General features: G+C 40.5%; 1 protein-coding gene across 1 annotated transcript in view; it reads right to left on the bottom strand.

Moving 5' to 3' along the window:
• Window positions 1-18,458, bottom strand: part of PREX2 (phosphatidylinositol-3,4,5-trisphosphate dependent Rac exchange factor 2) — a 232,822-nt gene that overhangs the window by 136,847 nt on the left and 77,517 nt on the right. The window contains exons 9-11 of the mRNA XM_075213618.1: window positions 12,296-12,445; window positions 4,510-4,654; window positions 3,122-3,222 (exon numbers count right to left, since the gene is read on the bottom strand). Of these exons, the coding sequence (XP_075069719.1) occupies window positions 3,122-3,222; window positions 4,510-4,654; window positions 12,296-12,445 (396 nt within the window). The remainder of the gene's footprint in view (window positions 1-3,121; window positions 3,223-4,509; window positions 4,655-12,295; window positions 12,446-18,458) is intronic.

Here is an 18,458-nt window from a genome sequence, read left to right as displayed (position 1 = left end):
AGAACTGATGCACTGAGATCCCTGGAAGGTGAATAGCTTGAGGATGGAACCGATGAGTAGGCACAAGGTTCTTGCAATAATACCACAGGTCTTGATTGTGGAACAGGTAACACAAGATATTGATGTGCAGACAGGAGCCAGAGAGAACAGCGTCCTAACAGATAAGGAGACCTGAAGATCTGGCAACTTGGTAGAGAAGCAGGTGCTTTAAATAGACAGAGCTGACAGGCAATTAGCCAATCAAGCAGGAAGTTTTGAAAAGACCAGGGGGTAAATGTATCAAGCTGAGAATTTTCCGGGGGTTTGAAAAACCAATCAGATTCTAACTATAATTTATTTAGTACATTCTACAAAATGATAGCTAGAATCTGATTGGTTGCCATAGGCAACATCTTCACTTTTCACACCCGCCAGAAAACGCTCAGCTTGATACATTTAGCCCCAGGTATGCGCAGTCTCAGTTCAGACCAGCAAGTGAATGCAGGGAGTGACAACTATGGGAAAAAGGTAAGAACAGTGACCAAAATGCAGGTTAGCTGGTGCAATGTGTGACAGCAACAATATAGTAGAATGGGAACTATCACAGGGATAAACTGACGGGAGAGTCACATAATAGTAGCAGAAATAGGGCACACTAGCATACATGTAATATACACATCAAATATAAATGTCCCCTAGTACTGTCTACAAAGCACAACGTATAGTCTGTAAGGATTAAATGATTGAGCCCTGCTTTGCCACATAGTGATAACCGATAGTGCAAACATGAAAGCCACATCATTAAATACATGGTAGGTTCCCTGGCGGCCATAGAAAGCAAGTTCTGTCTAACTAAAGAAAGCAGTGGTATCTTTGCAAAGTTAACGGTAGCAACACAGTTATCTTGTACAGTGTCTGGCATCAGGGCCTCCATGACAACGATTATTTGGGATCTATATGCACACGAACTAGGCTTTAGGGGATGATTGTGTGGCTAAGATCCACTGTAAGTGAGCTAACAGGTTGGGGGGGGGGGGGCGGTAAAGGGAGGGTGATCTCTATTGTTTAAACCAGTGGTTCCCAAACTTTTGCAGTTCGCGGCACCCTTAGAGTCTCCATAATTTTTTCAAGGCACCCCCCAAAATAACTACCAAGCAGTCCAGTTTTATAAGTAGTTGGGTCAAAAAAACTTAATAAGTATTTAGGTCAGGACAGAAATACTTATTTAGTTGTATGCAAAAATAATACACATAAATCCAAGGAAAAATAATATTTTTATATATTTTTTTCAATTATATTTCTGCCAAAGAATAATTTACAACTAACTCACACTGTGCCCCCTTCATCTCCACAAACTCTGTGCCCCCTTCATCTCCACACACTCTGTGACCTCCTTCATCTCCACACACTCTGTGCCCCCTTCATCTCCACATACTCTGTGCCCCCTTCATCTCCACACACTCTGTGCCCCCTTCATCTCCACACACTCTGTGCCCTCCTTCATCTACACACACTCTGCCCCCTCTGCATCCTTACTCTGCCCCCTCCTTCATTATTTTGCCCGTCCATTGCTGTTTCCTATCACCATTCCCCTCCGATTCTTTACTTACCATACTTGACCTTCTTTCTTCTATTTCTTTGGTCTTTTCTGTCTTACCAATTCGGCGTCCTCTCTCATGCCGCTTGTCACTGAATGTCGGGCGTGATGACGTCACACCCGACATTCAGGGAGGAGGATGCTGGGTCCCGGGTGCCGCGGGATTGGTAAGTTTTTTTGTTTTTGTTTTTTTTTCTCCTCCTGCCACGGCACCCCTGGGAGCCACGGTGCACACTTTGGGAACCTCCGGTTTAACCCCCAGCTGCTACAGTAAAACAGGCAATCTCACTCACTTAATCTTCTGATCCAAAATGCTTTCTGACTAAATACTACGAAGTAGGACAACAATTAAAGAACAAAAGGATTCAGTCCAATACATTGGTGACCCCATCCAGATCCGGGTGTGGATTCTTACAGGTCCCTTGGGGTCCAATGGTTAGATAGTAAATGTTGCCCTTTGTCATTATTGAGTAACATATATTCCATACCTAAATAGCTATATATGGAAAGAGTAACAATGTATGATCATGCCTCCCATTTGCTAGCAAAATACTAGGGTCATTATTTTTTTCAGCACTTACCTAGAAATTAGAAATGTCTCCAAAACTGGTGGCACCAACACATTTCAACATTTATCTTTGTTTAAATATTTATTATTCTTTATAATACAAGTTATAAATGTCTGAGGGCACATTTATAATAGATTGCTTTTTAATTTGTCACATGTTACTGTTGTGCACTGTTCATGTATTAGGAAGCAGAATTCTACAGGAAATTATAAAAATCATTGCACGTAATACAAATACAAAACTGTATTAATTAAGATTTCTGGGATGAAACAAAACAGCTATTAGCTTCACTTCAGTAGAGTGCAGCAACCCCTAGACACAAGCAATTACATTGCAATATGTTTGTGTACAACGTTCATTAAGACATTACCCAAGTAGATGAAAAAAAAATCTGTCTAAAAGAGTGAATGTATTAAAACATCAAATATCAAGATTCCTATCCATATAGTACATAAAAAAATAACTGCTTACAAATACATAATTACTCTTGGTATGTGGCAAAACATTAAAATTGTGGGGGGACATATTTTGTGGCCAGTTTACACCATCTGTACATGCAACATTCTATACAGTATGTTTAGAATATGTACAATAGTTCTACCCCACAATAATACAGTTCACCTGGTATGTATTGCAATTAAAATGATGCTCACCAGCTGCTCATTTGCATATTGCATGTGATGTCATTGCAGAGCCTAAAGTGTCACCTACACACAAAGGTAGGTACTGTGTGTGCTGAACCAATATTTAGCCATGACTAAGATATACATTTTATGCACTTAACCAAAATATTTCTTTACCAAACTAATGTGGAAATGAATGAGATAAAAGGCACTGTTTGAAAAACCTGCTTTATATTACAGCTATTAATATTAGTACTTGAACCTTTAAGTATAGGGGTTTGTATAAATTTGGCCCAGGCTCAATGGGCAAGTCGTTAGACAGGACAAACCAATGTTAGTGGCGCAATATTTACCATGATGAATTATTCCATTCTCCAGTAAAGCTTGGCCAAGATTAACACCTTCCTCTGGCTTGTGAATTTCTCCAATTTCCAGTAACCACTCCACAAATTCACTGCAAAGTATCAGAAACAAATGAAAAAATAATTATAGGAACTGCTCATTACTTACATCATTTTTAATCCCCTTCCCTCCCCCACCCATTGAGCAAAACTCGGCTCTTTTGTACCCAACTCTGAGGGTACAAATGATATGATTATGAAGCTGCAGATAAATTATTCACATCAATGAGGATAATTCATGACCATTTATGAAGTTGCGCCTTGGTTACTTATTGCAAGGGGCTAAAGTGACAACTGTACTTGGTTGACCTTCTACATAAACTATTTTTATTGATCATTTATGATACATTTGTAATGGAATAGAATGTACCATAGGCATCTTTGATTCCTGCAAATGAGTATGCTCTGCACATTCACACTGGCTAGTGTGAAAACAGACAATGGGATTTATTTACTAAACTGCGGGTTTGAAAAAGTGGAGATTCCAGTTATCATTTATGTAGCACAGTCTACAAAATGACAGCTATAATCTGATTGGTTGCTATAGGCAACATCTAAACTTTTTGAAACCCGCGGTTTAGTAAATATACCACAATGAGCTTGATAGCTGCACAGGGGTTTCTTATAGATGCTATAGGCTTATGCAACCAAATAGCACTGTTCTGCTTGTCCTGTAATGGCTGAAGAACAGAACCAAATATACACAATGCTGCAACTCCAAATTAATTGAATATATACATTTAAAAACAAAATAAAAGTCCAATATATATTTTTATTTCCACCAGTTGACAATATGATGATTGCAATGTACTGTTCATAACCCTTCTACTACCTTCTAGTGCAGTGTTGGCTAACCAGTGACAATCCAGGTGAAACTACAAGTCCCAGCATGCTTTGCCAATATATTGCAGCTTATTGCTGGAAGGGTATGCTGGGACTTGTAGTATACAACACCTGGAGTGTCACAGGTTAGCCAACACTGTTCTAGTGGAAAAACAAGTTATATGCCATACTGCGCTTCTCCTACTGCTTTAATTGTAAAACTATTACATTCCATTACATTTTTCATTCCACCACTACAAAATTTCCACTTCCACTACTGTATAAATATATTGTGTGTATAAGACAGCAACAAATTAAAGTATCAGCGCAAAGCAACTAATATAATAATCACATCTGTAGGTGTACTTATTCAATACATTGCGAACATTAGTTAAATCTACATTTATGTAACATTAAAGTGTTTATGGTGCTAGATTACCTTTATCATAAGCCCTAGTAGAAGATATTGGTAATACAATGATACATTGGTGTACATTGGTCATACAATACATACATACCTTCCAATAAAACATTTTGGGAACGTAGTAAGTTTCTTTTTCCTGTCTTTGATCAGGTTTCTTTGTTCACACATCATTTTATAGAGTTTTTCTCCTTGTTCTGATATCATCATCCAGGTATCCTGCTCCATACCCAGCGTCAAACCTACAGAGCCCATCAAACATGATATATTCAGTGTTGCAGTATTCAGTATCATCATCATCATCATCATCATTTATTTATGTAGCACCAACATATTCCATAGCGCTTTACAATTGGGGACAAACATAATAAACTAATAAACAAACTGGGTAAAACAGACAAAGAGGTGAGAAGGCACTGCTCGCGTGCTTACAATCTATGGGACAATGGGAGATTGACACATGAGGTTAAGTCTACATTTTGCATTTTGGCCCAGCCAGACTGCAAAGGTAAAAGTGACTCATAGGCTAAATGATCCCGTCACACAACAATGTTGGTCAGGGGGTAGTTGTCTAGTGTGAAATTGTGTAACAGGCTAAAGGTAGCGAGGTTAAGAGGGTGGCTGAGGAATATTATAAGCTTGTCTGAAGAGGTGGGTTTTCAGAGAACGCTTGAAAGTTTGTAGACCAGAGGAGAGTTTTACTGTGCGAGGGAGAGAATTCCATAGAGTGGGTGCAGCCCACTAAATAATGCAGCTCTAAATAAACACACATCCCCTTGCTTTGGTAACAGCAAATACAGAATATCTCAGAAACACTATAAATCTTATATAGAATAAAAGGGTAACACAGGACCTCCATAAAAACATAAAGCCACATATGCAGATACTTTCATATGCTGCAGAACACCAATACACTTGTATTTAATGGTGAAGATGTACCACAACCATCAAATATGTAAAAACTAACAGATAACAAGGGGGCAGGGCCGGACTGGCCATCTGGCACTTCTGGCAAATGCCAGAAGGGCCGATGGCCAGATGGGCCGGTTGCTAGCTGGCCGGCCCCATCGCTCAGCACACAGACTGTCATGCCAGAATTCAGCATGACAGTCTGTGTGCTGAGCAGTGGGGTCGGCACTACACTTACTTCCTGGTGTAGTCGCTCCTCCCCTCTCTTCTATGAATGGCTCTGGAGATGTCACATGGGACGAGCACCATGTGATAGGTGCCGTCCCATGTGTTAGGAGAGACTGTACAGCGCGCTGCGGAGCGCACAAGGTAAGAGGGAGGGGGTAGTTTGTGTGACAGGGGATCTATATGTGTGACAGGGGAGCTATATGTGTGACAGTGGAGCTATATGTGTGACAGGGGAGCTATATGTGGACAGGGGAGCTATATGTGGACAGGGGAGCTATATGTGTGACAGGGGAGCTATATGTGTGACAGGGAAGCTATATGTGTGACAGGGGAGCTATATGTGGACAGGGGAGCTATATGTGGACAGGGGAGCTATATGTGTGACAGGGGAGCTATATGTGTGACAGGGGATCTATATGTGTGACAGGGGATCTATATGTGTGACAGGGGAGCTATATGTGGACAGGGGAGCTATATGTGTGACAGGGGAGCTATATGTGTGACAGGGGATCTATATGTGTGACAGGGGATCTATATGTGTGACAGGGGAGCTATATGTGGACAGGGGAGCTATATGTGTGACAGGGAAGCTATATGTGTGACAGAGGAGCTATATGTGTGACAGGGGAGCTATATGTGTGACAGGGGCGCTATATGTGTGACAGGGGAGCTATATGTGTGACAGGGAAGCTATATGTGTGACAGGAGAGCTATATGTGTGACAGGGGAGCTATATGTGTGACAGGGGAGCTATATGTGTGACAGGGGAGCTATATGTGTGACAGGGGAGCTATATGTGTGACAGGGGATCTATTTATTTGTGTGACAGGGGATCTATATGTGTGACAGGGTATTTGTGTGACAGGGGATCTATATGTGTGACAGGGTATTTATTTGTGTGACAGGGTATCTATTTATTTGTGTGACAGGGTATCTATTTATTTGTGTGACAGGGTATCTATCTATTTGTGTGACAGGGTATCTAGCTATTTGTGTGACAGGGTATCTATCTATTTGTGTGACAGGGTATGATTATAGTGTAACAAAAAATAACAGAATTTACTGACAGGCGCCAATAAAAATGGGATCGACAAAGTTAAAAAATATATAAATCAAGCTCTGAATGACCATGAATACAAATTACCAAAAAAATAACCCCCCAAAAAAATATCCAAAGAATGACCTTTATGATTATAGTGTGTATGTGTGTAACAGTATAACTATAGTATGTGTGTGTGTGACAGGTTATGATTATAGTGTGTATGTGTGTAACAGTATAACTATAGTATGTGTGTGTGGGCCGGTGTATGACCATAATGTGTGTATGGGTAGCTCTTAATATAATGTGGGAGGTAGGCTGTTAATCTAATAGGGAATTGCAGGTGGGGGCTAATTATTGGGTGCTATTCTATTTGTGGGGTGATGGTGGGGGCAATTTAATAGTGGGGCCTATCAATTTCAGATGGGGTGATTGGATTTTTAATTTAATGCTGGGGTGCTTTGGAGAGAGGGAAATAGTTTTATTTATTAAATGGGAATACTATTTAATGTCAGGGCTAGTTGGAGGGAAATAGATGTATTTATCAAATGTGAATACTAGTACTTTAATGTTGTGGCTGCAGTGAGGCCTAATTTTAAAACATGGATGCTATATTGATTTAACACCAGGGCTAAATTTCATCTGCTCATTTTTTTCTCCAAATAGGGCATCCAACATTCCAGCAGCCACAAGTGGTGACCATGACAAGACAGGTAGGAGAGACCAGGACAGTCTGCCAACTGTTCTGAATTTGATGGGTGACTGTCCCACTTAGTCAGGATTTGGTCTGACTACAAGAACAGTTGGGAGATATGTCCTGCTTCACACTGTACTGCTTGTTAAGGCAGAACTGCGTGCACCTAACAGTAGTGCACACTGTATTGCCTTTGTATTTGTCAAAAATTTGTCTAATAGCCAAATTGCATCATAGCAGCCCCTCTGACTTAAGTGCCCGGGCCCCCCGAGCCTTAATCCAGTTGGTCAGCAGGAGGATATGTGCTCTGTCCCGGACAGGGCACAGCCTGCAGAGCAAGTCGAGGAGCTCTAAGTCTCACGAGATTTATTAATCTCATGAGACTAAAAGCTTCCCTGCTCACTCTACAGGAATGTCAGCAGCATCAGAAGCATAGATAAGTACAGTGGGCTGGGGGTGTCATAATGTATCTGGGGGGGTGGCGTAATGTGGATGGGGAGGGTCTGATAAATGTAATGTTTTATTATAATGTATGTATCAACGCACCATTTTGACCACGCCCCCAACATAATGTAGCTACGCCCTTGGCGGCACCGCCACTGCACTGCGGCACACATTTTTTTTTCCAGCTTATCAACAGAGGTGGGCCTGTGTGCTTTAAATGCCAGGGCTGATTTTTAGTCCCAGTCCGGCCCTGCAAGGGGGTCAATATATGGAGACCCCCTACCCCTAGATGAGGATGTCTTAAAACCAGGGGAATGTGATTGTAGGCAAGTAGATAATAAAGGGGGTCTGTAGGGAGAGGGATACTTTTAATTACAAAAAATGTGTTTTATTGTCTACTTCTCCAGTCGCCTCTCGAGTATCCACCCTGCTGTTATGATTCAAGTTGAGTGAACACCTTTCCATAGTTTCTGGAGGATTGAATACATTTGTGGAAAAAACATTTTGGTCCAAAGATTGATTTGATTTAGCTTTGGTTATACTGAGTGGGAGGAATGCTGGGAGGTCACTTACTACAGCATGGAGCAGAGATGTGTACTTCTAACTCATCCTGAAACTAAGCCGTTCTCTTATCCTATTAGCTGTCATGGGGTCCATGCAGAAGTTACAGATCAGGAGGCCCAACCAGTTTTTATATTCCTTATTTTATTTTACTGTAACCAAGCAAACTTACTTCCGATACGGCTTACTTTTGTTGTCATGGTTAAGTAAATATACTTTTGTTTGTATTATAAGGGGAAAAGAGGAAACAACTAAGAAATGCATTCTATTATATGTTTCTTCTATGTCAAATATTTGTACTATATTAATGTATGGTGTTTATATTGTACCACAATAGAAGTATTTGTAAAATGTGTTTGTGTGTCCTAAGTCTAAATGTTATAATTTTCCTTTAATCACATAGAGTAGTACTTTTTAGGACCCTTCTTCATTTTAATATGTACATTATAGTTCAGATTCGGTTCTGTATTTTGGCAGCATCGCTGGTTCAAGGATTTGGTTTTCAGATAAAACCTTAAAGTTGGATTTGATGCATTCCTAGAGTAACCATTGCAGATTTTCTCATCTCAATCCATCCCACTACAAAGTTACAAAGTGATCTGTGCATGTCCATGCACATTGCTGCTAAACATGTGAATACACAAGACATTAAATGCAGGGGCGCGGAAAGCGGGTTGTGAGGACAGGTACAGAGGCCTGACTAGGGGCCTGACCCGCCTCCTCTCTGTGACTATGGAAGGGGCAGCGCCGGTGCTAGGGTCCTTGGCGCCCTAGGTACAGTGTGAAAATTGGCGCCCCCTCCCTTTAAAAATCGGTGCTCCCCGCCGTGGGTACCCTGTCAAAATTGGCGCTGCGCTTCCCTACCCTCAGCTCCCCTCCCCATGTCTTTCTTTATCTTACCTGCATGAAGCTGCTCCTCTCTGCTCTGTCTTCTCCCCTCCCCTCACAGACACTGTCGGGCCGTGATGATATCATCATAACGGCCTGTCACTGTCAGTGAGCGGAGGGGAGGAGACAGAGCAGAGAGGAGCAGCTTCATGCAGGTAAGATTCATAGCCCCTTCCCCCCTCTCCTCCCCGTGGATTTCCGCACAGTTTTAAATGACCACAGTCATTTATTTTTTATTTTGAGGCGCCGGGCCTGGGAAGGGGCCCCAAAATTCTCTTGGCAGCCCTGATTACATGCCCCTAGGTCGTACAGTACTATGGAGTACATTTATCTAACCTTTTAAAAAGGAAAAGTGGAGGTGTTGCTTATAGCAATTAACCAGATTCTAGCTATCATTTATCTAGTTCTTTCTAGAAATTGACAGCTAGAAGCTGATTGGTTGCTATAGGCAACACCTCCACTTTTAGACAGTTTGATACATCTACCCCTATAAGCATACTTGTCCACTTCATGACTCTGTTCTTCGGGAGGACTGGTCATGTGACAGGGGTAGGAGGGGGCGTGGTGACATCTTTGCGTCACCATGGCTAAATTCACAGCAATGAAAAGTGGGGGGGCTTAATTGCGACATTAAGCCCCGCCCCCAATATTCAATGCTGTCAATCTAGGCATTTTTTAGGATCCGGGAGACTTGCCTACTCTTCCGGGAGTCTGGGTGGACTCCCCGAAATTCGGGAGCCTCCTGGAAATTCCAGGAGAGTATGCAAGTATGCCTATAAGTCTTATACAGAATCTGCCACAAACACTTTTAATTACATCACGGTGGGCACATAATGCAAAGACACTAGTGAATTTTTAAGATAAGTACTGTGTAGTGCTAGTATATGTATTAAAATTAGCACTCCATACTGGTAGTTCTTATTAGACACACTACACAAGTGGTAAGAGACAGTGCGTATGAGTACACAGCTACTTAATGTAAGGGGTAGACATAAGAAAATCTGAACCTTTTAGAATTCATACAAGAAGTGTATCTCTACAGAAACTGCATAGACAGTTTGGCACCAGCAGTATTTCAAAGGGCTGCAGAGATATGTACAGCTCTCATTGGAATTTTACAAAATATTGCATCAATTGTTCCCTAGTTAAGGTTGTTTTGGACAATGTTTAATGCCCACTTCATGTGATTAGTGTTTAACAATGCAGAATGTACTAGGTGGAATAATCTACTCTTGCATCAAACATACCTAATTTGGGGAGACTGTTAACAGCTGTTGTGTTATTTACAAGTGGCTGTTTTAGCAATGAATCATCTTGCATCCTGTGCGGAATGAAACACATTCTTAAAAATAGAAATTACAGGAACACAGCCGAAATATTTCAAATAAAGCTATGATGGCTCTGTGCTACTTTTCCATCTAGTCACATAACTTGTTTGTCCTCAAAATCACCATCTGAATGAAATATGGTATAAGATACTTTTTGCTTAAAACTTCTGGTTGCAATAAAGTTTTTTCTCAGGATTCCTCCACCCAGAGGCGGAACTATCGAGCTATGGACCCCATTATCTCCGTGGGCCTGGTGTACTGCACCTGCTGCACCAATGGGGGTTCTGCCACTGCCCCCAGCCCAACCTAGTAGATAAACCATTTATTGCAACTTGTTCAATGAGCTTAAACCCAACATACTGCATTCAGAACCACAGCAGCCAGGAGGCATTCTGGAGGTTACAGCTAATGGGTGCCTCTGAATGGAAAGTGTCTCCACAATGGCGGGATCGTGTTGTTTACTAGTATCAGAAGGAGGATTAGGGAAGAGGTTATCAGAAACAGGAGTTTAAGTACAGAGTTTTGTTTTGTCATTTTTGTGTGGCCTTTTATAAATAACAATAGAAAATGTTTCCCCTAATCCGGTCTAGGAAGTTTTCAGTAAACTGTTTCCCACAATGGTATAGATAAAGTACACAGCATTTCAAATCTCTCAAATTCGCCAATAAGATATAAAAATGTGCATATACAGAGATTTACATTTTTTGCCCAATATATCCATTTCCATGCACACCAAAGATGCGTAGCTCGGCATCTATTATTTTGCCTATTATTGACTTACCATCCCTTACACTTTGAGAGGCAGAACGGGGCAGACAAATCATGTGACCTTTGCACTTACTACTAACACTGTCAAGCCACATCTCAACACTATCCTCAGACATCACTATACAGACTTGTATGTCTGACATAGTCCTGGTTGAAAATTGCACCAAAATGTCTGTAAATCGAATTTTGCGTCAGAACAGGCTGTTTCGCAGAGGCGCAATACAAACTTTCAGTTTTTACTACAAAAATTCAATGAAGTGGCCATTTTGTCCTGTATTTGTAATTTCACATTTTGCAGAATTTATGATGACCTATGAGTACATCTTGGATGGTAACAATCATTTCATTGTGTTGTGTGGTGTGGTGTGGTGTGGTACGTCTGGGAACAGTTCAGGCCAAATTGCGCTGGTCAATCATGCAAAAGTTTACAGCCGAATTCCATGGAACAGTTTTGAAAAATGAACCTCATCTGTACTTTTAACCAATAATGATTTCTGAGTGGAGCTCATGTATATATGTTTATTTATATTTAGTATTGACTAAGCCAATGTTGGCTAACCTGTGACACTCCAGGTGTTGTGAAACTACAAGTCCCAGCATACTTTGCCAATATATAGCAGCTTATTGCTGGAAGGGTATGCTGGGACTTGTAGTTTCACAACACCTGGAGTGTCACTTGTTAGCCAACACTGGACTAAGCCATTGTATTGCCCATTATTGTGTAGCAATCAATGTCTAGGTCTGAGCCTTAAAAATAATAATATCCCTCACAGGCGAATAATGAAATCTCACACTGCATGATCCATAGTGACAGACAGTAAACACTTTCAGCTGGACATTTATAACGTATCTTTAGTAAATATTAAACTTCAATGAAACATTAATTATTGGGCATTGAAAATGCAACTGTGGAAATGAAGTAAAACAATTATCAAATAAAGAGATATCCATTTATTTCAACAGGGCACTCCAGTGGGCGGTGCCAATGCACTGCTCATACTCAGGGCCCTGAGGGTATACTCACTTTTTCTCCTCTCTCTTTCTTTCAAGATGGCTTCCAGCCACTCCTGTTTCTCCTCAGCTGTTTTTGCCATACACACAAACCATTTGTTCTTGGCTGTGTTATGTATCTTCCACCCGTTGAGTACAGGATTACCACTGCTGTGGAAATCGGCTAGAAGAGATGTAAATCATGTTAATCTCAAGAGAAAAACAGTCAGCACATCTATTACATTTCCAGGAGTAAATCTCCAGTGAGATACGAAGAATAGATGAGAGAGCAATATATCTTATAAATAGCACTGCACAGCGTTATTAGTACATGATTTACAGAAAATGCAGTGGCTAGTTCTCTACTACTTTAAATGTACTTGTTGTTAATACAGGATGGAGGCAGCCATTTTGTTCACTTATTTATTTGATAACAGCCTAATGATTTGCTATAAACTAGTGATATCACAGTGGTCTGAGGCAGAAAGGTGTACTTTAAATATAAATTTTGGTATAAAGCGTTTCTTAGGAACTTTATAATTAATAGAAAATACATTTATACACATTTCAGTCAAGCACTAGTCATAAGTGGCAGAGTGTAGAAAACCCACTTTTGTTTATTTGCAATTGTCTGTTGGTGAGAAATGTTGTCCATCATCACTATTCTGTTCTATTTTTTAAGAACATTTCACTCACATCTGCCAAATGAAAATATGATCTGCATCTGTGAGGTCGAAAGGTCTTGGAGATTAATATACTGTAGTTATTTACACTTAAGAAGCGAGTGCACACTTACATTTCTCTAGCTAAGAATATTCTCTTGACATTGGCCTGATTTGATTTTTCTAAAGGAAAGAGGCCACAGATCTGACATGTAGGAATGTCAATTTTTCTCTAACCCCATTCAAGGTACAGGGCATCTGATCTGACCCTTGTAAATAATTTTTACTGACAATAAAAGTTTACTGTTTAACAACATTTTTTACTGTCATATTGTTGCATTATACCAAAATATCTCCAAATTAGCAGCATATATGAGTCATTTAAAAAAAAAAAAAAGAGTGGGCCAACACAGTAGAAACCACCAGTGCAGAGATGACAAATGGGCCCCTTACTCCTCATAGGAACAGGGGTCCTTGTACTTGATGTTCATGTTTTACAGGCTTCTGGGGGTGAAGGGGCCCATATGAAAACAAAAAAGAAAATGGTACCGCAGACTAAAGGCCTAATGAAGAGTTGACCTTAAAACATACTTGCCAACTCTCCTGGAATGTCCGGGAGACTCCCGAAATTCGGGTCAGTCTCACGGACTTCCATCTGCCCACTTCAATAAAATTAGACCTACAATGTAAGGGCGGAGGAGGTGTGGCTTCGCTTCATTTTGGCCCTGCCCCAATGATGTAATGCTTGTTTGGGGTCTTTTTACACTGTAAAAAGACCCAAAACAGGCATTACGTCACCAGGGGCCGGGGCAAAAATGACACGGATCGTGAAGCCCCGCCCCCTCCGCCCCCTCCGCCCATACACCCCTCCTGCCCTCCAGAATCTCCCGGACCCGGCCAACATAAGGTTGGCAAGTATGCCTTAAAATGGGCGTAATTACAGTAAAAAGCTGGAAGTAAAACTAGCATATTTACACCATATGCTGAGCCATACACATCTGAAGATCCATGTAGGCCTGCAGTAGCATATGTGCTCAGTTCACACACAGACACTCATGTCACATTTTTTGCACCCATGTTTTTATCCATTTGTTTTATGTGCAACAAACACATTTGTTATTAGACATCAATAAAACCTAAAAAATCTAATGCAGCAGCACTCCGCATCTTGTATGCAAAATACAAAAAAAAAAATTATTATTTTTTGAATAAAGCATCAGCCAGCGTCATTGGTGCAATTGCAAATAGCCAATCAAAAGTGTCTCACTTGTGCTGGAGGCCATCATCAGCCTCTATTTATATCTGCCCCATATTTCCGGCATATAATACGGCTCTCTCAGGGGTATATGTATTTTACCCCCAGTCTACATCCATTTGCAATTGTGCAAATACTCCCTAACGGTACTTGGTCTACACTAGAACACCCCCGTCTTGTCCTGTCAGGCCTCTCCAGGTGCAGGCTGGCGTAAGTGGCAAAATAACGTAATTCTGCAGGGGGGGAAATGCGTGCGCCAACTGTCTTATACATATGTAAACATACTTCCCAATCCACAACAGGTGATAGCTGGCAGAACCTTTGGGACTTCTAGTTTCACAACACCTGCAGAGCCACCGTTTGGCCAGGCCTGCTCTAAATCTTGTTTCTGCACATCAGTGCAAAACTAGGTGCGGACAACACGGTGGCTTAGTGGTTAACACTTCAGCCTCCCAGCGCTGGGGTCATGAGTTCGATTCCCGACCATGGCCTTATCTGTGTGGAGTTTGTATGTTCTCCTCATGTTTCAGTGGGTTTCCTCCCACACTCCAAAAACATACTGGTAGGTTAATTGGCTGCTATTAAAATTGACCTTAGTTTCCCTCGGTCTGTGTGTGTGTGTGTGTGTGTATTATTCACTGATGTGAATGAGTACTCTGTACAACGCTGCGGAATTAGTGGCGCTATATAATTAAATAGATGATGATGACTTGCACCTAATCTGCACTTTCCTAGAGCACTCTTAATGCACCCAACTCCTCCCATTGGCTGGTGCAAACATATGCTGCAATCTTAGCCAACAAATAAAGAAATTAACTTCCCTGAAAAAAGTCATGCAATTGTGCAAAAGTAAGTACTCAGTGACACTTTTGGTTTTACACTTTTGGGGGCATATTCAATTAAGCACAAAGTGCCTCCAGAACGGACCAGGAGGCAGTTCACGTTACCACAATATCACAGATTTCCCTTTGCCACCATATGGTTGTAAAGGGAAATTCTTAATGGTCCGGTACACTTTATATGCACAGCCGCGCGTAGCCGCGATGTGCCGGCTTAATTGACTATGCCCCTTGCAGTTTTTGTAGATGACCCTTAATCATCACTGAGGAACATTTCTGAAAACTTCATCAGAGCAAACTATGAAAAATTGGTTATGTTGCCCACAGTAACCAATCATAAGTTAGCTTTAATTTTGTAAACTGTATAGAAAAAAGAAGAGAATAAAATATAATAAAATTGGTTTCTAGAATATAGTTGGTTGCTATGTGCAGCACTGTTCTTTCAAAGTTTTCCCCTAATGTGCCTCATCCTTGTCATCAGCGATAGCAGATACATTGGTCTGAGCGCTTCTCAATGCAATGGGCTGAATATGAATTAATGGTATTTCTGAGTTCATAAAAAGAGCATTTAAAGAGTTACCTATGTGCTTTGTAATAAAGATATTTATGTTGGTTATATCTAAGTATAATATATACCAGTGAGCCAGCACCAATGTCTGTCTCTAGATATTTGGGTTTATTTTTATTTTAGAAATCATATTCCAAATTTAATTAACCTCCTACTAAACCTATATAAGAATGTCATACTGCCAGTGGGAATGTCTACTTTAAAGAGTAAATTGCAAGTATACAGTTTGCCTATTTTTTCTTTGTACCCTTTGATCCTTGGATGAAGATACTGTTCAACTTCCAGAACCAGGCACTTGAACCAAGGACCAATTTGTGCATGATCAGAAGAAGTATTATGGTCTAGTAGTTGGTTACCTTCAACAGACAGATAAAATGCAACCTAAAAGTCAGGATATTGTTTTATGTGCTGGAGAAATGTACATGTGCATATACATTTAATGTAGTCAGAACGTAGACAAGGTAGAGACAAGCTGGGAAATGTCATCGTCCCCATGAATTTATTAATGGGTCCATCAGGAAGCAGATGACTAAATATTCTCTGTCTGCGTCGGCGGATTTTCCCAAGCAGATGTGTGTTTGTATATTTCCAAGGAGAAATGTGAACAATTGTCTGCTCTATTGTGCAACCACATTCCACAACGCAAAGGAATAATATCTCCTATCAAACCTAAAATTGCTTTAATTTAGTTACTAAGAGGTTCCTAAAGACTATAATATACACAGACAAAATACACAGAATGCAAGGATAGTAAGAGATGTATGTCCTAGAGTCTGGATTTTACTGGCAAATATAATCTAGTTGGTGCATTATATATGCCTATATTTTAACACATACATTTTTTATAATTTCAAAACATATACCACTATAAAATATAGTATATAGTACTATATAATAGGTATGTATCTTATTTACTAAATCTAAGCTTTTCTAACTGTAATACTGATGTAATAACATTATTAGTATTTTCTCCAGAGATCTAGATAACTAGATATTTGGGATTTTTGATCTTTAAACTGTTAAAAGGGCACTAAATCTACCCTATATGTTGTCTTAATGAAAATTTTTATGAACAATATTGAGAAATATATGTTAAAGTTTCAAGAGCTTACAATAAATGAAAGTCCATGAAACAAAGCTATAGTAAAGAAGGAAGTGATTTTTCTTATGCACACCAAACGTCTTGATGGACACTGTTGGCAGCCCTTCATAAATTATTGAGAACTAAGAATTACACAGCAACTGTAAATACAACCTCAAACATGTCACATTCTGTCAAGGTGTGGAATCGTTTACATATCTATCAGTGATGTCTTTACAAGATGTCTTTTATCAATGGACAGACTTTTGTCTAAGATTTAGTGACCATTTAGGTAGGGCCGGCGGAACGTGATAAGTCCGGTGAGCGCAACAGGAGGACGCGTGCGACATGCCCCGTTGTTCCTAGTCCCTGCTAGACCAAAGACACGGCCAAAGATATATAGAAATGTATTGTAGCTGACTTGCAGTCATTATCATAAGAGGTGTGAAGTTCTCGCCCTGGGATTTAGGCAGTGTATCTTTCTGGCCAATCGGATGGACTAATTACTACCAAATAAATTATTGGGTAACTCTAAATAAACTGTTGTTTCAGAATATCAATGGGAAATATCAATATTTATTGAATAAGTATCAAGATAAGTCTGTGTAAAACAAATATATTTGAAATTATTTCAATGTCTTGTGTTACTACAATATACTGGTGGCATTAATGTTAATTGGGTTTGAAAGAATATTGTTCAGTTAAACCCTCTGTCCTTCAAAAGAAACAAAGTAATGAAGATTAAGGAGTGTGTATTGAAAAGATTACCCTGGTATGAGATCAAAAACATTTATTCATCATCATCATCATCACCATTTATTTATATAGCACCACTGATTCCGCAGCGCTGTACAGAGAACTCCCTCACATCAGTCCCTGCCCCATTGGAGCTTACAGTCTAAATTCCCTAACATGCACAAACAGACAGACTGAGAGAGAGAGAGAGACTAGGGTCAATTTAGATAGCAGCCAATTAACCTGCCAGCATGTTTTTGGAGTCATCATTATTTATTTATATAGTGCCACTGATTTCGCAGCGCTGTACAGAGAACTCATTCACATCAGTCCCTGCCCCATTGGAGCTTACAGTCTAAATTCCCTAACATATACACACACACAGACAGACAGAGAGACAGCGAAAGACTAGGGTCAAATTGATAGCAGCCAATTAACCTATTAGTATGTTTTTGCCTGCTTGTTTGTCTGATTCTGGATGTGTGTGGTCTTGTGCATCTTTGCGTTGCTTTACGTCGCAGCGGTTGCGGGCATGTGCAGACTTTGTTTTGGTGGAGGGCTGCTCGTTCGGCCGTCGTGTCTGTGGAGCCCTTCTGTCCGGTTGCTCAGGTGGTCCATCTGCGCTTCGGTGCATCGGCGCGGATCATCTGCGCTTTGCCGGTCGTCGGTGGCTGTGAGTGGCCGGCTGCGTGCAACTATGGTGAGTGCTCTTTTTCTGTACACAGCTGAACTCTATGGTTGGAGGTAGTGTCTTGTTCCATCTGCTCTGTACTTGCAGGTTCTGCAACGGGACTCTGTTGGCAAGTGTGCACGTCTGAACTTTCTTCTAGATGACAACATATTGTTTGATGCTATTGGATATTTGTATATCTTTTATTAGTTATACTTTTGTTTTCATTTCTATATATGTTCTTTTGTACTGTTGTGATGTTTTTGCATTGAGTGTTTGTGCGTCTGTGTTTTGGAGTGTTGGATGCAGTTGTATATTCTACACATGGGAGTGCGACTTTTTTTTTTATCTCATTACATTTGTTGTGGTGGCTTTTGGCGCAGACAC

The sequence above is a fragment of the Mixophyes fleayi genome, chromosome 5 (assembly GCF_038048845.1).
Source record: "Mixophyes fleayi isolate aMixFle1 chromosome 5, aMixFle1.hap1, whole genome shotgun sequence".
Classification (NCBI taxonomy): Eukaryota; Metazoa; Chordata; class Amphibia; order Anura; family Limnodynastidae; genus Mixophyes; species Mixophyes fleayi.
Note: the sequence above shows the minus strand (reverse complement) of the source record. Positions and strands in the feature narration are given on the sequence as shown.